Raw genomic sequence first — 27,704 nt, forward strand, 5'->3', positions numbered from 1 at the left:
GGATGATGTCTTTAAAGGTGGGAGATAGCAGGAAGACTAGTCCATGTCCTGAAGTGGTGCTGATACCTGGCATTGGGGGAAGGGCCCTACTCCTCTTCCTACTGGAAGTGGGGAGAGAATGAGGACTAGTCTACACTACCACGTAAAACAATGTAACTTACATTGCTCAGGGGTGTCAAAAAGACATGCCCTGCCCCAGTGACGTAAGTTACAGTGACCTAAGCGCTGTCCACACCCGCACTATGTAGGTGGCAGACACTCTCCCATCGGCATAGCGCGTCTTCACCAGATGCACTACAGTGGCGCAGCTGCATCGGTGCTGCTGTGATGATGTAGCACTCTAGTGTAGACTTGCCCTGAGGTTCAGATTCCTGAATCAGGATGTCAAAGCTCACAGTCTCAGGAAGCACAGATGCTTAGGTGATTCCTGGTAACAGCAGAAGGGGGTATTCTACAAGTCGACAGAGTACAGAAGACTTTAAATTAAGTAAGAAGAATGGATTCCTGGAAGGAAAACCTTGCAGACAGGACCATCATCAAGGTCCATACTTTTTTGAAAACAATATTCATTAAAAAGTTTTAATTCAGTTGGCCAAATTATTCATACAAATATTTAAAACTTTTATGAAGTACTTGGGCTACCTTCTCAGAGGATTTGTTCTACATTTCATCCATGCATCAAGCCAAAACACAATCTTTAACAATGAAACAGTGAGAAAATATTACTGTACATCACACAAGTCTATATACAAATATTACTCTGATATTTTAAAAAGTATTTGTTATAACAAGAACAAGACAACTGGAATAGAAGATTGACAATCAGTGTATGTTTTCCCTTTTGAAATTAAAGTAACTACTTCCCCTTGTAACTTTTCTAGAAACATGTCTTCTCCTGTAATAATTTCCATACATTCACACCAGAATGCCTACTGCATGAAAAGCTTACCGTAGCAGCTCCTGCTACAATTACATGAGGTTTTGCAATAGAACCCTAAAACACAAAGTAAAAGAGAGATTAGTCTTCTAAATATCTTCACAAATCACTAAAGCTATTATTCAATTTATTGCACAAGTTATTTAACATCTGTGCCTTGATTTTATCACACCTCCGCTGTGTTGCGAGGCTAAGAATTTGTAAAGCAGTGAGATCCTCAGATGTAAGGTTCTATGTAAGTGCAAAGTATCATTATGTTTCCATATGTTCAAAATCATTTATCGAGTTAGGCAGTATTTAAGTTTGCTCTTTAAAAACTATCTAGGCATCTACTCATAAGATGTTATGCATTGCTAAATTACACAAACAAGCATTATAGCAGCTGAAATAAATATTCTAAACATTTGTGATCTGGCATGTTTATTGTTATGAAGTGGCCAATACCTGAAGATATTTGTCTAAATAATTAAGTGATAATTATATTATTATTATTATTATTATTATTATTATTTGTAGTATTGTTGTGCCTAAGAGTCCTATACACAGACAGGACCTCACTATGCTACGTGCTATACTAACACAGAACAAAGAATCCCTGTCCCCAAAGAGTTTACAAGCTAAATATAACACAAGAGACAGATAGAGGCAGAGGAGGGGTTACAAGAAAACAATGAAACAAAATTAGTCAGCATGATGGGTAGTGGTCTCTGCACACTAGCAACCTAATTGCTGTCAAGCATTTTGTAGCCATCATGGAAAAGGACAATTTTAAAAAGGGTTTTGAAGGAGGATAGAGAGGTAGCTTCACAGATGTTTACAGGGAGCTCACCGAAACCTGAGGGGCAGCATAGGAAAAAGCACAGAGATGTTTGTTTGAAAATTTAAGAAGTGGTTAGTGCTTTAGTGGCATAATGAGCCAGTACAGAATCATCAAAGGAAGAAACCCAGAAATGGCAACTATTCTTTCGTAAGAGTCAATTTGTGAACAACTTTACTAATTATCAAGAAAGATACATGTTCAAATCATTATACTTGTTAAATATAGTAATTTGAAAGAACACCTAACATGCTGGATAGCAAGAAAACAAGAATATTAGACAGTACGTATAACTAGTGCATAATTTTAAGATCCAGTGCACTCCCCAAGTTTGCAAGAGTTCACCAGATACTACAGAGCTGTGGGATTCTTTGTAGACTTTCATTTGACCTCTAAACTTCTGAGTCCACATCGTGAATTTCTGCAGTTTGTGTTAGCTTGTTCTGTGTGAATATATACTGTTGATATAATAGATCTAACACTATATCTTTTTAGAGCTCTTAGTATATAACTTGATTTCAATTTTTTAAATTATTATTCTCCTTTATCTACATCCAGAACTTGTACACAATACGGGTTAAGCACATGGAACAATAGGAGATTAGGTCCCTCAATCTGTCGGTATTTTCTAAAGTCAGTATATTTTTAGAACACACCTCAGCCCAAGATTTGATACATTGCTTCATAGAGCCATTAACTTCTGGATACCATAGGAAATCCTGTAAAAAGAATGTATTAATATCTGTGAGTAAATTTAAGAGTAGTTCATCATTCAGAAAATGCACGTCTATATCAACTGCAAGCAATGCATTTCATACACAGAAAATTACACTGGTCCAAATTTTGCTTCATTTCTTTACTACATTCATGGACCAATCATAGATGAAAGATCTGATGTCTTAATCGGCCAGGAACAAAGGGTAAAATAAATGGGAGTTCTGTCATTTACTTCAATGGAGCCAAGATTTCACATAGAATCTAAACCTTTACACGAGTTGGAAGTGAAGAGTCTCAGTTTTCCAATGATATCAAGGACAGAAACAAATGTTTTAAGGTTTACAAAGGATCACATCAGTATATTCTAGTTAACTTTTTGCTTTATTCCCCACAACTTTTCGCAACAGCTATCTTGCAAATCTCTGCACTTGAAAACCAATTTTCTGAAAGCTTAATATTCCAGGTTTCAAACTATGTTGAGTCCTAACATTTAACACTAGCATTTCACGTTACTGACTTCTAAAAATAGAGCGGAGAGAAACAAAAAGGGCTAATGACTTGCACTTTATTAAAATCATTCCCCTCAATAAAAATAAAATTTCTAAATTAATTCCAAAAGATTTATGTAAAATTTTATTTGTACCTCAGCTAATGTTATTCCCTCTCCTAAATAAATCTGAGAGGCCATGTAAGGCCCAGCCTGCTACTTAACATCATAAGTAGTTTCTGCTTCCACAATCAAGAGGTACTACAGTCTCCTAAAAAAGTACAGTGGAGACAGTGTCAGATCAAAGGGAAAATACAAAACAAAGAACTACAACAAAACTTTATAATGAAGGCAGAAAGACTGTCCTAGCACAAAGTTACACTTCTCCTCTCCTGAACACAACACTGACCATCCTTTTTAAATCATAGCTCCCTCCAAAGACCTAAGTAATCCACTCAACATGCACTCTCTCGATGAATTATATGGAAAGGAGTGGGAAGAAAGTAATGCTACTGAGGTCTTTGCAGGAAGACCCCACTCCCACACCACTGGGGATGGGGAAGGAGAACAGAGTTCTCCTTAAAACCTACCCACAACCCACAAGTGTAAGAGAATGTGTGTGTGTGTGTGTTGAAAAACCTTGTACACTGGTGATGCATCTGGCTCACTCTGTTACTGCAATCAAAGTGGACCCACGGCAGAGAATTGGTTGGGGTGACACAGAAAGCTCATCTGCATTTACCACATTCCTTGCTCCAAGTATCACAAGCCACTTTCATTGGGAGGCCCAACTATCAGATCTGATGAGAGGACTAATATTGTATGTCACTACTATCGAGTCCAAAGCTCCTGTAAGATAATGGAACTGATTTAAAAAAATACCACAACCCAAACACACCTCTAAGGACCTTACTCAGATTTCACTAAATTTTAAGATACAAATCTTCAGGGTGGGTGGGAATCAGACCATAAATGGTGCTGAGCACCAGCAATCCTGATTGACTTCTGTTTAATTTGTGACTGATCAGTATCTCTGAAAAGAGGTCCTTAATTGTTTTCACCTGAAGTATAGGGGGAGCATATAAAATTATACATTGATTATTATAGCTTGGAGCTTATTACCATAAAAAACTTACCACTTTAATTGATGCAGATTTGTCTTCAAAAAGAATGTTTCCATGCTGCCAAAATAAAAAACAAATTAAACTTGTTCTACTGGAAGGTAGTGTATGTTCAAATACTGATCCCTCTCATCTCTAGAACTCTACAAATTGTGGATATCCGTGGACCATTTTTGTGGATCGGGTGCAGATACAAATTTTGTATCCATACAGGGCTCTACTCATCTAAGGCCTCATCTACACTAAAAAGTGTTTGCTAGTACAGCTCCTAGAGGAGACAATTTATATGAGAAAAATAGTTCTTTTGTCTGCACAGCTTATACCACTTCCTGGAGGAAATAAGATATACTAGCAAAAGTTGTTTGTGGGGTTTTTTGTTGCTGGTGTAACTGATTTTTTCATGCTCCTAACTGATATAGCTATGCTGGCAAAACTTTGAAGTGTAGCTCAGGCATATGGTGCTATGTCCCCAGAGCAGCTCCTGGGAATACCATAGCTTTCTATTACCAAATGATTCAAAAAGTCTGAAAGCTTTCCTTTCTAGGCATCACTATTTTTCTTAATACTCCTCTCAAAGGACCGAAATAGAAACAAAACATTTTCCTCTCACTCTTCCCTGGTCTATACCACTAATACACCTACTTTCCTACTCCCCCTGTACTCTAACAGCTGAACCAATTTTGCTCAAAGTTTCCAGAAAAAAATAAAATCACCACAGGCAGAAATCAAGCCTGGAATATGTAATTCATAATTTACTGACTGAAAACAGGAGATTAGGATGGAATAAGTTAGGCATCCTTAATTACAGTAGACACAGATACTCCTTAACATTAAACTGAGTTGTATTATTTCAGTTTCAATCCCTGAAACAAAAAGGACAAGTGCACTTTCCCTCCACAAACTGAGCTGAGGTACTGTAGACAAATATACCCATTCTTTCTCCATAAGCCAGTGAGTCCCCCTGCTCAGCCATCCTGAAACTTCCTCAGGATGCATTTAATAGATATCCTCCAATATCTATTAAATGCACTGTTACTCCATCAGTTTCAAAAGCATTTGACACAAAGGTCTTCCAGCTCAGAACCAACCAAACTACTCCTCCCCACCAAATTCTCATAATTGCCAAACTACTCCCCATCTCTGGCAAGCAATCCAACACCAACCCCCAGGCTAGGAAAACTCCTGTTATCCAATCAGCCAAACATCTGGCTTTGACAAGTGAAATTTAATTACATGCTGCCTGCCAGACAGGTTGCTATTGTGCATTTAAATACCCCGACTATACTAAATAATTGACAAGTGTGATAAATGAAGGGCAGGGGTAGCTCCCTTTTATGGATATCCAGCCAGCCAGTAGCTATAAAATCCCTTAGTAGCTGTTCTCTAATTGCTCTACCTGTAAAGGGTTAAAAAGTCTCACTGCTATGCATAGGTGAAAGGAAGTGAGTGGACACCTGGCCAAAAGATCCAATAGGAAGGCTAGAACTTTCTAAAATTGAAAAACGACTCCCCTTTTGTTGGTCTGTGGTTGTTCTCTGGGGAGAGGCAGACAGGGCTGCAGTTATGCTGTAAGAAGCGTGGGGCCAGATATGAAAAATCCTCAGTATCATATCTAGAAACTACTCATTTGAACCCCAGGTATGTAAGTAGATCAGGAAATGTCTAGGAAGATGCAATTAGGTTTATCTCTTTATTTATTTCTGGCTTGTGGACTACTCTGTGCTAACCCTAAGTGTTTTTGTTTTGCTTGTAACCTTTAAGCTGGACCTCAAGAAAGCTATTCTTGATGCTTAATTCTTGTAGTAGGTTGATTTTTTTTTTTTTTTAAATCTAGCAATAGCCTGATTTCCCAGATGTATTTTTTCTTTTCTTTTTTTATTTAATAAAGTTTACCTTTTTTTAAGAACAGAATTGGATTCTTGTGTCTTAAGAGGTTTGTGCATGTTGTTTAATTAGCTGGTGGCAACAGCTGATTTCCCCCCCCCCCAAAGCTCTTCCTTGGGGGAGGGGGGGAAGGACCTGAGGGTACCCCACAGGAAGGAATTCCCAAGTGCGCGTTCCTGGGTTCTCAAAGGGGTTCTGCACTTGGGTGATGGTAGCATCTACCACTCCAAGGTCAGATAAAAGCTGTAACCTTGGAAGTTTAATTCAAGCCTGGAGTGGCCAGTATTAATTTTTAGAGTCCTTGTGGGTCCCCACTTTCTGCACTTGAAGTGCTAGAGTGGGGAATCAGACTATACAACAAGTCTGACCTGAAGCTGAATACAAACCCTGAACAGCAAAAGAAGTTAATTATTTGGCTGCCTGATAGACTATAGCAATATAGCTTATCTCTGGCTCCACTTAGCAAGCTATGCTTCACACTTATCTTCAGAAAATGAACACAGAACTGTTTTTCAGTGGCATTTACAAGAAAGGGAAGCCAGAAAGCTATTTTTAATTTCAGCCCCAATCAGACTTGTATATCAGTCAATGCATCTAGGATTTCAGTGCAGATTAAATCAGCAATTAATCTTTCAAGAAGTGACTTACAACAAGACTTGAATTAATTAATACTGGCTAAAAAAAAACAAAAAAACTTCACTGGCATAGATCAGATTGGGCTCCCTCTGCTGGCAGCTCATCAGCTTGCTATGAGGAGACCCTGCCATTGGTTCCCTGGGTGTTTTAAGCCTCTAACGTCTGAACAGCGCCCACTGTCCCTGTCTTTATGTCCCTAGGGACATCTCTGGAGCACAGATCTTCTGTCTAGGCTGCAACCATATGGCCCAGCTTCCTAGCCCCTCTGGTCTCACTGCTGACTCCTTAGCCCCCACCCCAGTTTAAACACACCCTTTCCCAGAACTCCAAAGGCGTGGGCCTTCTACTTTCCCCTCTTCAGAGGGCCATTTGATAGGTGTAACATATAACAGATACTAACACGTTATTGCTCTTTACTTAAGCATGACAAATACATAGAGGGTACAGATCATATAGAAAACAACACAACACAATGCCCCTCACTGTAGCTCAGTCTTTGCTTGGAGGGCCATCTATGTTCAGATAGGCAGGTTCCTCCTGTCCCAACCTCATCCATTTCTTGCAGCTGTCTCCTGCATCTTAAACTGGTGAAAAATTACCAAAGAACTCCCAACAGCCATCTTTTATAACCTTCCAGTCCCTGTCAGGTGACCTCCTAATCAGCCTCCCCAGGTGACCAGAGCCCAATACCAGATGACTTTGTTACCAAGTGACCCCTCTATCTAGCCAGTTCTTGGGGTAGACATTATCTTACTGTATAGGATGTTTATATTTGCATAGAGGATTATATCAATTTAACAACTGTCTATTGTCAGTCCTGCATCACTATGCCTTGGCATTTCTGTCCAATATGGAGGTAAAGAGATCACAGAGAAGGCACCTTGTCCCCACATTCAAAACAGAGTTTGCCGATTGGTAAAGATACATAGAGTTCATAATCTCACAGAGAATTCATAAATTGAACAGACAAATTTCCATTTTCTCACCAGAAAAACAAATCTCCTTTAGGGCATGGCTACACTCGAAACTTCAAAGCGCTGCCGCAGGAGTGCTCCCGCGGCAGCGCTTTGAAGTGCGAGTGTGGTCGCGCGCCAACGCTGGGAGAGAGCTCTCCCAACGCTCCTGGTACTCCACCTCCACGAGGGGATTAGAGCACTTGGAGCATAGCTGGGGCACTGTTTACACTGGTGCTTTACAGCGCTGTAACTTGCTGCGCTCAGGGGGGTGTTTTTTCACTCCCCTGAGCGAGAAAGTTGCAGCTCTGTAAAGTGCCAGTGTAGCCATAGCCTCAGTTGCCATTGGACAAGCCACCTTAGTTTTCTTTCCTAGGCTGTTCAACTATCATCTGCTGAATACTCCCTCTACAAACTTCCCACTTCACTTCTCAGCACGCCAAACATTCCTGTTATCACCCTCTGACAACTGCTTGGGCCCAATCTCCCGCTCAAGTGCTTGATTTGTTTCTCTGCGGAACTATGCTACATGGTCCCCTTTCCTGAATGTTAGGATAGTAAGTAGTATTATTTCCCAACAAATGCCCATTCCAGATATCAAAGTCTTTAGAAAAAAACCCAGTTTCTGGTGTTTTCAACCTGGAAATTAAGTAAAGTTTTAACAGTGAAGTGACAAATTGGGGGGAAAAAAGACAGTCTTACCTTGTTTCCTTCTTCCTTCACTTGGGGATTTATGAGTTTTACAAAAGAATAAAACAATTGGCGAATTCTGGAATCTCCTATAAATGCAATATGTTTGTCTAGGAGGCAGTTTTTTGCTTCACTGCAAAAAGAAACAGCATTACAAAATTAACATATTACATTATTTAAGGAATCAATTTAATGAAGGAAATTGACAATTCCTTAAAGGAAATCTTGAATGTTATACAGAAAATTCTAAACATTACATCTAACTCTAAAGAAGGGTAAATTGTTTTTTTACAATACTGAATGCATTACATATAACTAGGAGTAAGTATGAAATAAGGAGCCACCCTGACAATTTGATTCCACAAATTACTGTAGGAGTGAAAGGACTCTCTTTCCCATTGGGTGGTGCTGAAAAATCAAAAAGACTGAGTAGTTGTATAACTTTGTTAAGTAACAGAATAATTCTGAGTGATAAAGGTATCTGTCACGGTTTCTATATTAAGTGAATGAAGAGAAAAGTGATAGGTACTTTTATTTCTCAACATTATTTAGTCCATTTTCTTAAGAAAAAATTCTAAAAAAGGAATATATATTAACTATTTGGGATATTATAACTAAGAATTGTATTTGCCCTTTAAATCACAATTTGAAACCATATATAAAACATGTGATGCACCTTGAGCTATCTTGAAATTCTTCATAATAAACAAAACATGCAGTATAAATTATTACTACCACTCTTATCTATTTATATTTAGTAGCATGATCCTATTATGCTTAGCACTCTAGACACATAATGAAAAGAATATCTGCCACAAAGGACTTACACTAAGTGCCCTTTTCTGATCTCTGATAAATTATGTATTTCACTGTAACCCATTTAAAAACAATCAGATGCAAGCATGAAGACAGCCAAAGGAGATGAGGCTACAGAGACTCAAAAGACTGCAGTCCAGTATAGAGATTTCTTACTACTTTCCCCTGTAGAGAATAGAATAAAAATAAAAGAATGTAAAGTGATATCCTTACCTATTTTTATATTTATGCATCATACAAGTATGGGGCTGCCATACTTTTTCCCCAAGAAATCTCCCACTGGAGAGAAGATATTCACATGTATCATCACCTTAAAAGAATTACACTAGAATTAGAATCCAACTACAAAATGTACCATACACTATCTTAACCACCAACTACCTTATTTTTTTTAAATAAATAGTTGAAGTTTAGACCACACAAAGGTAAGAAATCACTAGCACTGACTAGAACCAAGTATATTGTAAGGAGGTCCCATACAAATTTCCCCATGTAATTTTGCCATTTATTGCTCCTTACTTCTGTCCGAAAACATTCCTCTGTCCGCAGCCAAATGGTGATGATTGCCTAATTTCTACTAAGGAGCAGGTAGTGACCAGAACTAGATTAATACTTGGGCCTCCAGAGTTAAAAGAACAGAGCATCAATCCACTGCGCCACCTATCATTCTACAATTATAACAACATAAGGTGAAGTGATTAACATACTAGTACTCTAATGTAATGCTCTTCTGTAAAGATTTAGCATATGGTTTAAGCATTTTATATACAATCTAAGTCTAAAAAAGAAACGTGCAGGATTATCTGTTCGTATCTGCTTGCTTAAAATGTAATTACCACCTTAAAGCAGGTGGAATTAGATCTCAGTGTTTCAGAAGAAAGAGGTTTGCATAGGAATTCTCTGTAGCCTCTGATTCTGCACTGCAGTCAGCTCCTTCAGTCTAAAAGTTGCAAGCTAAGGGTCAGCTACAGAAATGGTGATTTTTTTCTTCAAGCTCAAGTAAATGAACATCTTAGGTCCGAAACTAATAAGTCCTTTTTAAAATTGTTATGAATACCTGGGCCTGAAGAAAAAGGAAAGACTTTGCTGCTGTTCCCAAGATACTATTTTTCCAATAAATTAATACTGAAAAAGCTACGATTTCTGAACTTTCTCCCAAAAATGAAAAAATAAATGATATTCATGGGCACTAGACCTTCATTCAGAATGATTCCGAAGTGCTTTACAAACTATTTAGGAATCACTGGTTTATAGCCATCTACAAGGTAAAATGCACCCACTGTACAGCAGTTCACAGCAACGTTACACACTAGAAAAATGTAGTTATCTGAACTGAAATTTGTTCTGGACATAAGGAATAGCCATCTTAGTCTTGCGAAGACTATTATGAGATTTTTGGTTATCACTAGCCTAAGCCTCAATTGTGCATCTGATCCAGAAAAGGACACCTTTAACTGTACAGTGTCCCCAAACACTGACTCAAAGAGAAGGCTACTTAATGAATCACCACTACTTCATGAAGAACCTAGGATTTCTTTGGAGGTGTTCTAAGTACTGACCCAACCAAATCCTGATTAGCTTGAAAAGTATGACGAGATCGCAGCCTCTGCGGTAACAAACAAAATTCTCACATATGTATACCACGCTTTCTTCTAATAGCGTAAACCTTAGACTTGGGTTCACTGCATGGAAAAATCGTATCGAATTTTTATGTGGAGAACAGAGTTTCAGCAAAGGAAACTGAACACTAGTTTCTTATAGCATGGCACTAGAGAGAAGAAAGCTAGAGGGATATTTATTAATTTTCTATAACTAAGTTACAGGAAAATCTGTAGAAAAGAGATACAGTGTGTTGAAATTGCTTAATATGAACTTAAACACAGATCACTTGAGGATCTGCACGAAGACAAGAGGCAGTGGAAGAGAAAGGGAGAAATAAGCACACTGAATAAAGACAGGCTATTTTCTTGTCGAAGTATTTTACACAGACAGCAGCAGATTCACATGGCGATGATGTAGCTGTGGTAGCATACAGAATGGACCCATTTCCTTTTCCTCCCCTAACTAATTTTTATTAGACAGAATTGCTTGGGGTTTGTTTTTAATTTGATATACCTTCCCCAACCTGTATCTTCAGTTTTCCAAGTACAACTTCGAGACAACAACTCATTGGTCCCAATATAGGGTAGTGTTGCTATCACAGAATAGCTGCATGTATTTCAGTGTTGGGTGAAGATATATTAATAAACAAAAACATTAATAGCTAAAATTGGCAGTGTATATAGAAGGAGTCTAACTTACATCCCTCCACCCCGAAAATACAGTAGGTTTTCTCAGAATAGCTCTTCTACCTCAAAAATGAATAGTTAAGGCATGCCGCCAAATGATGTCTCATGCTATATATTTGTTCTCTTATCCCATGCAAGTTATATCTCCCACCCAAGCTAAACTATGCCCCCTTTTGTTTTGAAATAATATACTGCTTGATATTCTTTGAAAAAATAACATGCCTCTTAATTAAAACTAAAAAATGTATTTTTGCATTATATTTCCTGGTTGTTGGGAAGACTTGAGATATTTTCACCATTACCTGTCTTCTAATAAAAAAAAAAGGTTTTTTTTATTTAATATTAATGAGACTTTTGATATATAAATATGTAAAGGTTATATGACATACAAATTTTAAAAAACATATTTAAGATGCAGCATAATAAAGGAATACAAAGGGACAGAGAAACCTTTAGATTGAACATTTATTAAATTACGTTGATTAACTAATAAAATTCTCAGTATATGCACTCTCATGTTAGTATAGCCATGACAAAATAAGCGAATTCCTATGGAACGTAAAACAAAAGTTAAAGTATCAAAGAAAAAGCTCATGTGGGAGAACTCAGCTACAAATAGAAAATTTCTTCCTTGTACCATGAGTTCAAATCATAAGCTGCCACATACCTATTTAATATTGTGACTAGGTAACAAAATGAATTCATGTCTACTTGCTTTAGATGGGGAAATCACATATCTCAAAATAGCTCAGTCCCCAAAATTTTGCTATATTCTCTGTTATGAATATCCAATATTTCCTGCAAAATGTGAAATCTACAAATGTCATTAATACAATTTTTTTGCAGTGTAGTTGTAGCAGTGTTGGTCCCAGAATGAGAGAGAGAGGGAGAAAAAGAAAAGGTTGGTGGGATAATATTGTTTATTGGACCAATTTCTTCTGTTGGTGGGAGGGACAAGCTTTTGAGCTTCACAGGGGCTCTCCTTCAGATCTGGGCAAGATAACCAGAGTATAAGCTAAATACAAGTTGGGACAAATTGTTAAGCATAAGGGGTTCACAACTGATACATAGATATTAAGTTCAGAAGGGACCATTATGATCATCTAGTCTGACCTCCTGCACAATGCAGGCCACACACATCTGTAAGACTACTTAACTGTTTAATGTGCACTTAATTTTAACAGGGAGTAGGGTGTGTTACAAATTGTTGTAAAGGACCATAATTAAAACCATGATTTTTAGTGTCTACCAGAGTTATGACTTTAAGTTCCCAGGCTCATCTTTTGAAGGTGTTGTTTTCTTTGAGGACAAGGAGTGAGAGGTCCTTTACTGTGCACTGTGAAAAGTGTTCACCCGTGAGTGATATTGATCACAGTAGAAGAGAAGATATGTCTGCAGATTTTGCATCTGTTGTTTTGGCAGAGTCTGGTGACAATTGGCAGATTTTGCATCTGTTGTTTTGGCAGAGTCTGGTGGGCCCCTTACTGAATGAGTGAGGCAACCTAGTGACAGAGGATGTGGAAAAAGCTAATGTACTCAATGCTTTTTTTGCCTCTGTCTTCACGAACAAGGTCAGCTCCCAAACTGCTGCACTGGGAGCACAGCATGGGGAGAAGGTGACCAGCCCTCTGTGGAGAAAGAAGTGGTTTGGGACTATTTAGAAAAGCTGGACGAGCACAAGTCCATGGGGCCGGATGCGTTGCATCCGAGAGTACTAAAGGAGTTGGCGGATGTGATTGCAGAGCCATTGGCCATTATCTTTGAAAACTCATGGCGATCGGGGGAGGTCCCAGATGATTGGAAAAAGGCTAATGTAGTGCCCATCTTTAAAAAAGGGAAGGAGGAGGATCCTGGGAACTACAGGCCAGTCAGCCTCACCTCAGTCCCTGCAAAAATCATGGAGCAGGTCCTCAAGGAATCAATTCTGAAGCACTCAGAGGAGAGGAAAGTGATCAGGAACAGTCATCATGGATTCACCAAGGGCAAGTCATGCCTGACTAATCTAATTGCCTTCTATGACGAGATAACTGGCTCTGTGGATGAAGGGAAAGCAGTGGACGTGTTGTTCCTTGACTTTAGCAAAGCTTTTGACACGGTCTCCCACAGAATTCTTGCCAGCAAGTTAAAGAAGTATGGGTTGGATGAATGGACTATAAGGTGGATAGAAAGCTGGCTAGATTGTCGGGCTCAACGGGTAGTGATCAATGGCTCCATGTCTAGTTGGCAGCCGGTATCAAGTGGAGTGCCCCAGGGGTTGGTCCTGGGGCCGGTTTTGCTCAATATCTTCATAAATGATCTGGAGGATGGTGTGGATTGCACCCTCAGCAAGTTTGCAGATGACACTAAACTGGGAGGAGTGATAGATATGCTGGAGGGTAGGGATAAGATACAGAGGGACCTAGACAAATTGGAGGATTGGGCCAAAAGAAATCTGATGAGGTTCAACAAGGACAAGTGCAAAGTCCTGCACTTAGGACGGAAGAATCCAATGCACCGCTACAGACTAGGGACCGAATGGCTCGGCAGCAGTTCTGCAGAAAAGGACCTAGGGGTGACAGTGGACGAGAAGTTGAATATGAGTCAACAGTGTGCCCTTGTTGCCAAGAAGGCCAATGGCATTTTGGGATGTATAAGTAGGGGCATTGCCAGCAGATCGAGGGATGTGATCGTTCCCTTCTATTCGACATTGGTGAGGCCTTATCTGGAGTACTGTGCCCAGTTTTGGGCCCCACACTACAAGAAGGATGTGGAAAAATTGGAAAGAGACCAGCGGAGGGCAACAAAAATGATTAGGGGACTGGAACACATGAGTTATGAGGAGAGGCTGAGGGAACTGGGGATGTTTAGTCTTCAGAAGAGAAGAATGAAGGGGGATTTGATGGCTGCTTTCAATTACCTGAAAGCGGGTTCCAAAGAGGATGGCTCTAGACTGTTCTCAGTGGTAGCAGATGACAGAACAAGGAGTAATGGTCTCAAGTTGCAGTGGGGGAGATTTAGGTTGGATATTAGGAAAAACTTTTTCACTATGAGGGTGGTGAAACACTGGAATGCGTTACCTAGGGAGGTGGTGGAATCTCCTTCCCTAGAAGTTTTTAAGGTCAGGCTTGACAAAGCCCTGGCTGGGATGATTTAGTCGGGGATCGGTCCTGCTTTGAGCAGGGGGTTGGACTAGATGACCTCCTGAGGTCCCTTCCAACCCTGATATTCTATGATTCTATGGTGCTGCTTTGATTTGGTGTGTCCTTATCTGTGGGAATCTTACTTTTGATGATCAAACAACCCCCCCCACTCCCAACTTTGCCAAGCTGAAGGCCAGGATAAGGGGATGGGGAAAGATTTCTATCAGAAGTGTTCCCATCAATATGGGTTGTAATTGTTTGATAATACCCCATCAGCATTCTGGCATGGGGCGGTAGATGACACCTATGCAAGTTCAGTCAGTGGGGATTTTTATTTTTAATTTGAAGCAGGTTCTCCTGGGATATCCGGGTGGCTTATTCCATGATGTGATCTGCTTCTCTGGTGGAGTGTCCTTGTTTAGCGAAGGCAGTGTAGTGCATTTTGATGTACTTTCTCTTCGGAGCAATGTCTATAGTATCTGAGCACCTGGCTGTAGATAACAGATTTCTTGGTGTGTCTGGGATGGTTGCTAGATCTGTAGAGATAACAATGGTGATCTGTCGGGTTCCTGTATATACAGCAGAATCTGAGAGTTACGAACACCAGAGTTACGAACTGACCTGTCAACCACACACCTCATTTGGAACCGGAAGTACGCAATCAGGCAGCAGTGCAGAGAAGAAGAAAAAAGCAAATACAGTGCAGTACTGTGTCAAATGTGAACTAGAAAAAAATAAAGGAAAAGTTTAAAAAACTTTTTGATGAGGTAAGAATTTAAATGAAACAAGCACAGGAACAGTTAAGATGGTTAAAAGCGGCATTTTTCTTTTGCATAGTAAAGTTTCAAAGCTGTATTAAGTCAATGTTCTGTTGTAAACTTTTGAAAGAACAACCATAACTCCTTGGTTCAGAGTTACGAACATTTCAGAGTCACAAACAAACCTCCATTCCCAAAGTGTTTATAACTCTCAGGTTCTACTGTAGTTGTTTGTAGGATTTCGTTTGTGACGGGCTCTCCCGGGGTGCCACCTGGAATTGGGGTACAACTGAGCCCCCTGACCCACCAGCCTGGGCTCCCTTTCACACTGTATTGTGTAACAAGCTGCAAAGCCCTCCAGCCTGCACTTTCACCAGCATTCACATAGGTAGGGACACACCCAGCTGCAGTTACACAAAGTCTCTCAAGCTACCAGCTTCCCAGCCTAGGACCCCTGAGCAGTACCATCCTGGCCTGGTCAAATATGGCCAGTACATGGGTTTAATACCCAGTCCGCCTCTCCCTCAATGTAAAGAGAATGATGCACACTTGTAGTAACCAAGCAGAGATTTTCCCCATGCACTCCAGTCAAAGCTCACTGGTTTAGATTAAAACAAAACAAGTTTATTAACTACAAAAGATAGATTTTAAGTGATTATAAGGGATAGCAAACAGTTCAAATCAGATTATCTAGCAAATAAAAAACGCTAACTAAGCTTAATATACTAGCTAGACTGGGTATGAATAGCAGATTTTCACCTTAACTCATGGTACAAGCAGACTTGTAAATTCTTAAGACACAAGCTACACTTCCTTTGCAGCTTGGAATCCCCAGGTGTTTCATACACAGGCTAGAAATCCCTTGAACCTGGGTCCAGCACTTTCCCTAGTTCAGTCTTTGTTCCTCAGGTGTGTCTAGGCGTCTTCTTACGTAGGGAGTGAAGAACCACAGATGATGTCACTCCCTGCCTTATATAGCTTTTGCATATGGCGGGAACCCTTTGTTCCAAAGCTTGGTTCCCAGACCAGTCTGTGGAAAAATACTGACATCCCAAGATGAAGTCCAGCATCATGTGGCTTGGTCACATGCCCTTGTAGAGTCACAGCAGCCATCACTCACAGGCTGTCTGTAGCGTTCTCAGGAAGGCTCACCAGGAGGCAGATAAGCTTCTCCTAAGGCCTATTGTTCTCCCTTCACAACCAGCTATCTAGACTGAAAGCATCTGCCTAGTGGCCATTACCCAGGTGTAAGTACATTTGAAATACAGATACACAGTCAATATTTATAACTTCAGATACAAAAATGATACATGCATAGAAATAGGATAATCATAATAAGCTAATCATAGCTTTTCTAATGACACCTCACATGACTTACCTTGCATAAAGCTGCATCGTAATTATGCTATAACAATTCACATTGTTGAATCTGATTATGGTGTCCAGGAAGTTGATGCTGCTTTGGGTGCGTTCTAGACAGTTTGAGAGAGGGGTTGTGGTTGTTTAAAATTTGTGGTGGAAATCTGTAAGGGAGCTTAGGTCATCTGTCCATAAGATGAAAATATTGTCTATATATCTCAAGTATATATTGGTTTTGTGGTGCATTTTTCTAGAAATTCTTCCTCAAGGTGGCCCCTGAAGAGATCGACATATTGGGGAGCCATCCTAATACCCATGGTTGTCCCCATAGTTTGGGCAAAGCATTTGTTGTTAAATCTGAAGTTGTTGTGGCAGAGGATGAAATGGATGAGTTTGGCAATGTGTTTAGGGTGGATTTCAGAGCACTGTACATTGCAATTATCATAAACATTACTACAAAGAATTAAACTTTGTAGATGCTGAAAACTAATGGGAGATACATCATGAATACGTAAAAACACAATTGTTAAACTTTTTCTGCTTTTGTATTACTAAATGTGTGCACCTTTCCCAGCCTGCTCTAAACAGTCCACACAGACACACGCTCACTTCATAGCATTTGGTTTTATTAGACAGAAATTTAAACACAAGGTAAAAGTTCAACTCATGCCTTCTCTCAAGGCGTGGCGCTCCTAAGGTTCCTACAGTTTATCCAGTTCAGATAACAAACCGCCTGCACCACTGATTCAGTAAGACTCAACAACCCCCAGCAGAGTGGATTCACAGATAAACACACGAACTTGTTACATTGAGGAATCCAGCCAGAAATCCTTGCTGTCATAGTTTTTAATCACTCACTATTGATCCACCTGATTTACACCTAGTTTAGTTGTATGTATCTTAACTTTGTATTTCTTGATTTTCAGAGTTTGAATGTAGCTGAACTCAACAGTCTATTATTTTTATTTACTATTTGTATTAACATAGCACCTAGAAGCCCTAGTCATGGACCAGGACCTCATTCTGCTAGGCACTGTACAAATACAGAACAAAAGGATGATCCCTTACCTAAAAAGCTTACATTCTAAGTATGAGACAAGAGACAACAGATACATATAGGCAGAGGAGTAAAAGGACATGAAACAATATTTGGTTATCATGACAGACAGTGGTCCCAGCACACCGGCACCCTAACCAATGTCATGTGTTTTTTGCAGGCATCATGGCAAAGGAGAGTTTTGAGAAGGTTTTGGAAGGAGAATAATAATTAGTTTTGCAGATGTTTATGGGCAGTACTTCTCAAGCATGAGGAATAGCATGGGAGAAAGCACAGAGGCATTTGTTTGAAAATGTAACCAAGTGTCTGATGTAGGCTGGCAGAACGGGCCCAGAAAAGCATGAGACAAATTCACAACATTAACTCTCCATAAAAAACGGTTTTGGGCAGTTAATAATGCATGTTTTTTTTTAAAAAAAAAACCTCAGCACTGCCATGTTCCACAGATCAGCTATTTCCGTTCACTGTCTCTCATTCCTGGGCAATGATTAAACCGGTCACAGAAGGCACTGGATGGATGTTAGTCCTTTCAATGAGTCCCTGTATCATCTGTTCATCCCTCATCTCTCTGCTGGTCCAGCACAGCCCAATCCTCCCTCCCCAGCCCTCCTCCCCACGAAGGGGTAGGCATCAGTAAAGGCCCTACTGATTGAGGAACTGGACAGAGGATGCAAAAACAGTGCAGGGACTAAGAGTCAGTGGGGCATGTTTTGAAGTAGGGACACAAATGCAGGGTATGGATGTGGGTGGTTTATGCTAGTAAGAGTAGTTTAGGGGTATGCTGGACCCTGAGCACTTGTGCCAGAGTGCAGCCCTAAAGGATGAAGCATGGCAAAGGGCAAAAGCTCTCCCAACCCCCCGTCCCCCCCCACACACACTCCCTGCACTGCGCCAACACCCCATATTCCCTAGATTTGCACCAAAAAACATATAAAAATCTGAAAATGTTATGAGCAACTCACGTTAAGGATGCTGTGCATCAGTTAACCCCTTGAAAAATAACCCAACTAGCTTTTCTTTGTTCACAATCACTCCCATTGTTCAGGAAACAGCCGAAGACCAAAATGACATATCCTAAGTACTTATTAGCTTTTCATCTTGCCTCTATTTAATTAATGCTTGTTTCCTTCACAGTATATACTTCTGCTTTAGAGCACTTAAAAACATCGGCTCTAAAACCAGAAACTTTGGTTTTGGGGCAAAACTTCCAAAAACAGCCCCAGCAGAATGCAGGAAGAAAACAGCTTATGTGCATAACACAAATTTATCTGAAAACTGCTCAGGGTAGGACTGAAACTCAGAATGTATGCATATGGCTCAGATTCAACGACCAGAGCATGTCACCTTGAGCTACCCAGTTAGTATGACAACAGAGCCCTAGTCTTATTACATAAACACAATTCACTCTCTTTGGTTCACCAGTTAGGATCAATCCAATCTGGAGCAGTAAACTTAATTTTCCAATAATTTCTTTAATTTTGCTTCCCCAGGAAGGGGGGAGGGGGAAAGGGGGACAGTGAATACCGAAACAGTGCTGAGATAAATCCTGAGCAGGTAAGATCAGTTCAGGGAAGATAAGATCCATAGTTTGAGCTCCAGGTGTTGACAAGTAAATGTTTTAAGAATCAAGTGATTTTGTAAACATGTGACTTGGGGGTGGGGGTGAGGGGAAGGAGGGACTGTATTTGTGCAATCCCTTGCTCAAATGACTCCATATTTGGACCACTACCCCTACCTTACAACCCAAAAATGAACAACAAATTTTAAGACAATTGAGTCAGGATCTGGATTTTAGGACATGTCTACACAGCAATCAGGAAGTGTGATTGCAGCATGCATAAGCAGACTAGCTCACTAAGAACAGCAGTGTAGCCACAACGGCACAGGCAGCAGCATGGGCTAGCCCCGAGTACACACCTAGGGTCCCAAGTGGAATTTAACTTGAATGCCTAGACTATACTGCTATTTTTAGTGAGCTAACCAGATCACAACTAGATCGCCTATGCCTATACATGCTATGATCACACCTCCTGACTGCAGAGTAGACCTACCCATAGAGCACTGAAAACAGTCTTTAAAACAGTAGATGATTCTGAGGCCAGGTCTACACTACAAACTTATACTGGTGTCACTACATTGCTCGGGGGTGTGAAAAATCCACACCCAAGTGACCTAGTTGTACTGACATAATCCCCGCTGTAGACAGCGCTATGTCGACAGGAGAGCGTCTCCTGTTGACACAGCTGTCGCCTTTGGCAGAGGTGGATGAACTATGCCAACAAGAGAAGCTCTCCCCCTGGCATAGTGGAGTCTTCACTAAAGCACTACAGCAGCGCAGCTGCAGCTTTTTAAGTGTACACCTGCCCTGAGCCTTAACTATAACAAAGCTGAGACTCCACTATTATTATATGCAACTGTAACAATCTCCACTCTCACACACATACCATACATCACCAACAGGATGAATCTCAAATACTCATCACTTCCAAGAGTACATACATACAAAAAATAATCCTTTTAACACAGGGATAATTTCAGACCATGGGATTACATCTTCAACATACACTACCAACAACTGGGTTTGAATGTTTTAGCTCCTTAGGTCAGCAAGACAGCACGTTCCAAGGGATCACTAGAAGTGTTCCCAACATCTGATGTCTATCTTCTATCATTAGACATAAGAACTTTTGTTAACATGTAACAATAGAAGATCTTTTGGAGAGATGGAGGAGTTTGGAGGAGGGGGGGAAGGAGAGTGACAAATGAGGAAGCAAAAAGTGACATATTAGTGAAGGAAAGGATATGAATAGGGTAGAAAAGGAAAGAACATGGAGAGAAAGAAATGAGGAGAGAAAATAAGCAGAGTCAGACCACCATAAATTGTGTCTCCAAGAAAAACCAATAGAGGCATTAGGAAGCGCTAGGAGCAACAGAAGACGGATGAATCACTTGACTAACAAAACAAAACGGGCCAGGATACTTTCTTTAAAAAAACAAAACAAAATAACTACCCTATCTCTGACCATTTTTGAGAGCAATTCCTTTTACGTGATAATGAGAAGAACCCTAAAAAGTGCCCTGGGATAGCTAAAATGCAGAAAGTTCTTATTCTTTATTCCCCTCATGTTTTATTTGAAATAGCACAAACAATAAATTAAGTTTAATATTCATAAAATTTCATAAGCACACATACTGCATACATGCATAGTAATTGATAGAGAACATAATTTAATTCTATTTTGTTAGTTATTCCTTCAATATATCTTTCTACTGAATTCAAGGAATAACAGTCTCCATCCAATGACAAAAACAACACAATCTCATAATAAACAAATTCTGAATCCGAATGGACAAAGAATCTTCCTTATTTTCAGATATATGAATTACAACCATGACAGATATTTTGTTGAACGTAAAATAACTTTAAATAGTACTTAACTGCAGACTACTTGGTGATGCATTTAAGAAAAAATGCAAAATTATAAATAAAAACCTATCCCCAATAGGATTTCAACACCATACCTTTGACATATATATTACTAAGATGACAAAATACACAATACTAATGCTAAGATTTGAGACATTTTATAAACAATTAGGCAAATGAAGACTCTGGAGGATGTATAGATAGGTTAAAGCTAGTTTTCATACAATTTTGCATAAAGACAGTTTCTCTATCAAAGCTTATAAGTTCTCTATGTATCCACATCTCATATCATTAGCAGTTAATTTGAAAACTGTATCAAATTTTAGTTTGTCTCTTTATAAGTAGGAAAGCTTCCATTGCTTCCACATACAGGCCACAGTCCTGCACTTACATGATCATTTTTACACTAGTGTACAGTCCCACTGAATTGAATAGATTACTTAGGGCACGTCTTCACTGGCAACGTTAAAGTGCTGCCGCAGCAGCGCTTTAACGTTGGCTTGCGTAGTCGCGGTATAGCGCTGGGAGAGAGCTACAAAAAACCACCTCCACAAGGGGCATGGCTCCCAGCCCTGGTACACTGTTTACACTGGCACTTTACAGCGCTGAAACTTGCAGCACTCGGGGTGCATTTTTTCACACCCCTGAGCGAGAAAGCTGCAGTGCTGTAAGGTGCCAGCGTAGACAAGCCCTTACATCTGTAAGATTACAGCCATGTGCAGTTGCAGGATTAGGGCCAAAATTAGCCAATAAGACCTACAATTTCCCAGCATTTTCCTACTAACTTTTCTTCCAAACATGCAATGAGAGAAATTTTTACCATGTTTCAATAGAAAACAAAACCTAAAAACATTTAGGAAGTACAACATCTCCTCAGTCAACAGCAGAAAAAGACCATTGAGACAATAAAAGCTAAAGCCTTGACCGGCAAACATTAACACATATGCTTTACTCATATGAGTACTCACATATGTTTCTGCAGACTAAGATTTAGTCTGCAGACTAAGGCAGTCTTAACCAGGGGTACGCGTACCTGTGGGGTTATACAGAAGTCTTCCGGGGGTACATCAGCTCATCTAGATATTTGCCTAGTTTTACAACAGGTTACATAAAAAGCACTAGCAAAGTCAGTACAAACTAAAATTGCATACAGACAATGGCTTTTTATATTGCTCTATATACTATACACTTAAATGTAAAAAGAAAAGGAGTACTTGTGGCACCTTAGAGACTAACCAATTTATTTGAGCATAAGCTTTCGTGAGCTACTCACGAAAGCTTATGCTCAAATAAATTGGTTAGTCTCCAAGGTGCCACAAGTACTCCTTTTCTTTTTGCGAATACAGACTAACACGGCTGTTACTCTGAAACTTAAATGTAAGTACAATATTTATATTCCAATTGATATATTTTATAATTCTATGGTAAAAATGAGAAAGTAAGCGATTTTTCAGTAATAGTGTATTGTGATACTTTTGTATGTCTGGTTTCACAGTAGCAGTCGTGTTAGTCTGTATCCACAAAAAGAACAGGAGTACTTGTGGCACCTTAGAGACTAACAAATTTATTTGAACATAAGCTTTCATGGGCTACAGCCCATAGAATGGAACATATAGTAAGAAGATATATATATACATACAGAGAACATGAAAAGGTGGAAGTAGCTATACCAACTGTAAGAGGCTAATTAAGATGAGCTATTATCAGCAGGAGAAAAAAAACTTTTAATATGCAAACTAGATACCATTAACTTGGGTTTCAATAGAGACTGGAGTGGCTGGGTCATTACACATATTGAATCTATTTCCCCATGTTAAATATCCTCACACCTTCTTGTCAACTGTCTAAATGGGCCATCTTGATTATCACTACGGAAGTTTTTTTCTCCTGCTGATAATAGCTCATCTTAATTAATTAGCCTCTTACAGTTGGTATGGCTACTTCCACCTTTTCATGTTCTCTGTATGTATATATATATCTTCTTACTATATGTTCTATCCTATGCATCCGATGAAGTGGGCTGTAGCCCACGAAAGCTTATGCTCAAATAAATTTATTAGGCTCTGAGGTGCCACAAGTACTCCTGTTCTTTTTGTATGTCTGATTTTGCAAGCAAGTAGTTTTTAAGTGGGGTGAAACTTGGGGTATGCAAGACAAATCAGACTCCTGAAAGGAGTACAGTAGTCTGGAAAGGTGAGAGCCACTGGACTAAAGGACAAGGGGGAAAAGGACAGGTTAGCCACCAAAAAATTATATAATATCCAATTAATATTAAAAAAACATTAAAATTATACTAACCTCCACTCCCCTGCCTATTTGGAGAACATGAGATTGTTTAGTAGTCGTGATCACTGTACATTATAATTTCCACCCATCTTCATATGTCTTTACCCATTTTTAGGATTGCCCACTTTTTCATATGGTTTTCTGGTGACCGACTATTGCCTTTCTTGTCCCTCTCTAATGCTCACTGTTATAACAGTCCACAATACTAGTCTTTACCATCACAGAGAAAAAGTATGCTATTGACTAATTGTCTCCAGGTGTAGCACTGCACATTTGACTAAGCAAATAATAAAGGTTTTTGTCCCTTGTCTAAAGGATCAGGTAATGATCATTACTTGATTTAGTAAACAAACCTCAACATACAAAAAGTCTGAGCCAACAATCTAGTCCTATGCTCTTTTAAGTACATAATTAATTTAAAAGTTTGTGTTTTTTAGGTAGCATAGAAGAGGAATAAAACACATTTTTACTGGCTGTGTCAAATTATGAATGCACAATCTTCTGATTTCTCTCCAAAAACATATGCAATCTTCTTAACCTTTTAAGGTTTTATATGATCAGCAGTGCTTGGTATTATCTAAGAAACTCATATCCAGTCCTGTGACAGGGTTTTCTCTTCCTCATACAGTTACAATGTCACTTTATGCGAAAACTTGAGAAATTAGCAAAGAGTGATTATTCATAAACCTTTTGGAAAAACAACAACAGCAGACATTTTGCTGGTTTTGATTTGTACACAGACCCCCTCTCCACTATCCCTACCCTGCCTCTACCCACATAGGGTGTTCATTAGTCTCCAAGGTGCCACAAGTACTCCTTTTCTTATTACATTCCTTGACATCTCTGAAACAGACTGAGCCTATATTGGAAAAATGTGGATGTGTACTACACCATTAGAACAGCTTCATTGGCAGTAACAAGAGTGAAAGTGGTTGCATAATATGACAAGCATTTTTAACACTGTTAGCTAACTGTGCACCGAGTTCAATTTTTACATGTCCAGTTTTCCCACTGTAGACATGGCCTACGGAACTGTATTGTGGATAAACTTCCTACTTTACCCACAGGACTGTGAAGCAGGGTTGTGTGTGTAAACTAGAAATAGGTGATGAGATCCCTTTAAATTTTTCATTACTGTTTATGGAATATGCTGGATTTGCAGCACTGGAACTGAAATGTTCTGATTATCCCCTGAACAGGCAACAGTACAAGTTTCTCTGTACTGTCCTGCCAAAATACCTCGACCTTAAAATGGATCATTTCAAAGGACATAGAAACTGAACTATGTTTGTACTTTCTCATCCCTTGGCTCTTCCACTAAAAAAAAAATCTACCTACCTAGTTGTGAGGTTATCTGATTAAAATATGACTATGTAGATTATTGTTGCTACCACTGTTATATAAGTGCAACAAATCTTGTACAAAGTGTGTCAAGTAAGGTATCTATGGAAAGGTTATGATTTGCTGAATATGATTATACTATTTGTATGCATGTATTATTTTTGTATCTGAAGTTATGAATATTAACTATGTACCTGTATTTCAAATGTTTGTCCCTGTGGTAACACCAACAAGGTATTTAGCCTGCACATCTTGAAGGGACTATTCAAGTTAAATGACCCATCAAGAAACACTTAACTCACAATGCACCATGGAAGACGTCCATCCACACCTGATGGACTTTCAAGTGAATGTTCTGAGTAGAGTATGGGTAATGGCCTTGACTAAGCAAAGCATGCATAGACATGTGACTTGCCCATGTGAGTCCAAATACCATCTTATTACCTGTAATTTTCCACAAAGTAGAACAATGGGTTTCCCTTCACTTGGCAGAAGCTATAAAAGGCCCTGGAAACATCTCCATTTTGTCCTCCTCAAACCTCTGGACTTGTACTAATGTACTAACCAAGGGACTGAGGACCTTCCAGTGATTTGGAAGCAACCAGAGACAAGCCAGCAGTTTTTTTCATCACTGCTATAAGCCTGATCCAAGAACTTTGTATCTATTGTATGTATTTGATTCCTTTAACCAATTTTCAGTCTCACCTTTCTTATAAATAAACCTTTAGATATTAGATACTAAAGGGTTGGCAAAAGCATGATTACTGAGAAAGATCTGAGTTATATATTGACCTGGGTATGTTGCTGCTCCTGTGGGATCAGAAGAACCCTTTTGTTTGATGAAATTGGTTTTAAAGAACCACTCATCATTAAGTCTTGGTGTTGAACCCATGACTGGAATACCTAAGGAGGCTGCATTTCTGACTTCTTGTTAGCCAGTGCGGTGAGAGAGAAGTTTACTTTTGTTGCTGGATTGGTATATCTCATGGAAGAAAAAACACCGGTTTTGGGGCATCTGCCCTTTTTCCAGCAGCTTGTCCTGAATTTGGTACTCTCAATTGTGACCCACGGAGACACACTGACACTACTACCTTATTTGCTTTCATCAAACAGGGCATTTGTGACAGTGATTTTGGGGTTTAGGTCAATTGTTTACATTGAACAAGAGCATATATCAAACAATTAAGATTTTACACCATTATTACTATTTCAGTCAAGGACCCGATTTTCTTCCAAACCAAAATAGTTATAGTGACATTGTGGATGCCCATATACAGGTCTGAAAGTAGTTATACAGTACAGGCTATTCCCCTTTGAGTATGGGAACAAACAATATTGGTATAAGTACTGTATTTTTACCCATGTACAACGGCATTCACTGGAAGGGGGACTGTACCACTTAAACTATACCAGTATAGTTAAACCAGTACAACTTGCATGCTTACACAAAGCTGTTGACTTTCGGTCCCAACCAGTGGCCTAAAGGTGAACACCACCACACATAATTGTAAATCCATAGCAGGTTTTGTAATGATATTGGGGGGGTGGGGGGGATCTGCAAAGTGGTTGAGACCAAGGCACGTTTCTGTTGACTGTCTAGTTCAATCTGAACAAAGCCAGGGGCTGGTGTATAACACGCTGGTGCCATCCACCATTTTAAATAGCATCCATGGGAGCTCGGATTCATTCCCTGTTCTCCAAAACTTGTTCCTCTCCTCCCCAAGCCTTCCCGTGCCGGCTCAGCTAGGGCTGTCTATTTGCACTCCCCCGCCTCTTAACTGTTCGCACTGGAGCGTCCTAGACTGCCAGGTCCTCAGGGCAGGGACCTGACTAAACACACCAGCCAATTTCAATTCCCTCCTGCCAGCCCCTCCCCAGGCAAAAGGTGTCCCCGTCCTGCGCTGCCCTAGTAGGTGTCCCCAACAGTCCGTGCGAACAGCTCGGCTCCGGTAACAAGTAACCGCGGGGAGGGTAGGAAGATGATGCTCAACTATGGCGAAGTTTAGGAGCCGTCCCCATCCCCATCCCTCAAAGCGGTGCCGGCCCCTCCGTGCGACACCAGCTTGCGGGCACCAGCCGCGGGGCACCCAGCCACCCTGTCCGGGCCCCGGAGCGCCTGTTCTGCGCGGCGGGAGCCCGGGTCCGTCCCGCGGCTGGTGCCGGGAGCCGCAGCGCCTTACGCCGGGGACAGCACCCAGGAGCCCCTGCAAGGCAGGAGACGCGGGGGAAGCGCGACCCACAGGATGCCTCCCCCGCGGCTGCGGCGGGTCCCGGCTCCCCCCGCGGACCTTCGCCCGGCTCCCCAATGTCCCGGGGCTCCCCCCGCCGCGGGGCTGCCAGCGCCGTGCCCTCCCCTCACCTCGGTAGTGGCGGAAGGCGGCGTGGCAGGCGGCGAGCAGCAGGACGGCGCCCAGCGCCAGCGCCTTGGCGCTCCTCACGCTGAAGTAGTGGTTGATCTCCCGCTTGCCCACGGTGTAGGCCAGGGCCGCCATCTTGGCTCCTCCATGACAACAGCGTGCGATGGAGCGGGCGGGCGCAGCGGGGCAGCACTGGGTCTCCCGCGGCGGCGAAGGGGAGAGGAGCCTCCGCTGCTGCTGCTGCTGCCGCCGGCGCCAGGAGCGCCGCGGAGCAGGGCCCGACACCCCCGCGGACGGCGAGAGGACGCCCCCGCCCAGCCCAGCGCCGCTTCACTCCAGCAGCGGGCCGTCCCTTCCTTCCCCGCCCAGAGCTGCGCCGCCGCCTGCCTCCCGCAGCGCGACCCCGCCCTGGCCGCTGGGCCCTGCAGCTCCTCCGGGGCATGGACCAGGGGCGGGGCCGGGCGCTCGTGTCGGGCAGGCGCCGCTGGGGCAGGGGTGTGGCTGCTACTGCTGGCTGGGGGACAGTTGTCCCTGGGCTGATGTTATTACTCGACCCCGGGGCTCTGTTGAGGCCAAGCGGCGCTTCCTTCCCTGGGCACCCGCCCAGCAGCCAGGCAGGCACCGCACCTGGGGTTGGGCGTCGCTAACACCTTC

At 41.0% G+C, this 27,704-nt stretch overlaps 1 protein-coding gene across 6 annotated transcripts in view; it reads right to left on the reverse strand.

The window, feature by feature from the left end:
* CASD1 (CAS1 domain containing 1) overlaps window positions 1–27,497 on the reverse strand; it is a 60,285-nt gene extending 32,788 nt beyond the window's left edge. For 2 of the 6 annotated variants that reach the window (XM_037890666.2, XM_037890665.2), the window contains exons 1-6: window positions 27,053–27,497; window positions 9,272–9,368; window positions 8,255–8,375; window positions 4,095–4,139; window positions 2,411–2,473; window positions 950–994 (exon numbers count right to left, since the gene is read on the reverse strand). In XM_037890666.2, the coding sequence (XP_037746594.1) occupies window positions 950–994; window positions 2,411–2,473; window positions 4,095–4,139; window positions 8,255–8,375; window positions 9,272–9,368; window positions 27,053–27,185 (504 nt within the window). In that variant the 5' untranslated portion in view covers window positions 27,186–27,497. Of the gene's footprint in view, window positions 1–949; window positions 995–2,410; window positions 2,474–3,700; window positions 3,760–4,094; window positions 4,140–8,254; window positions 8,376–9,271; window positions 9,369–16,601; window positions 16,621–27,052 lie in introns of those variants that run through there. The other 4 variants (XM_043541187.1, XM_043541188.1, XM_043541190.1 and 1 more) reach the window with 4 other exon arrangements.
* Window positions 27,498–27,704: the final 207 nt, after the last annotated feature.

The sequence above is a fragment of the Chelonia mydas genome, chromosome 2 (assembly GCF_015237465.2).
Source record: "Chelonia mydas isolate rCheMyd1 chromosome 2, rCheMyd1.pri.v2, whole genome shotgun sequence".
In the NCBI taxonomy this organism is placed as follows: Eukaryota; Metazoa; Chordata; order Testudines; family Cheloniidae; genus Chelonia; species Chelonia mydas.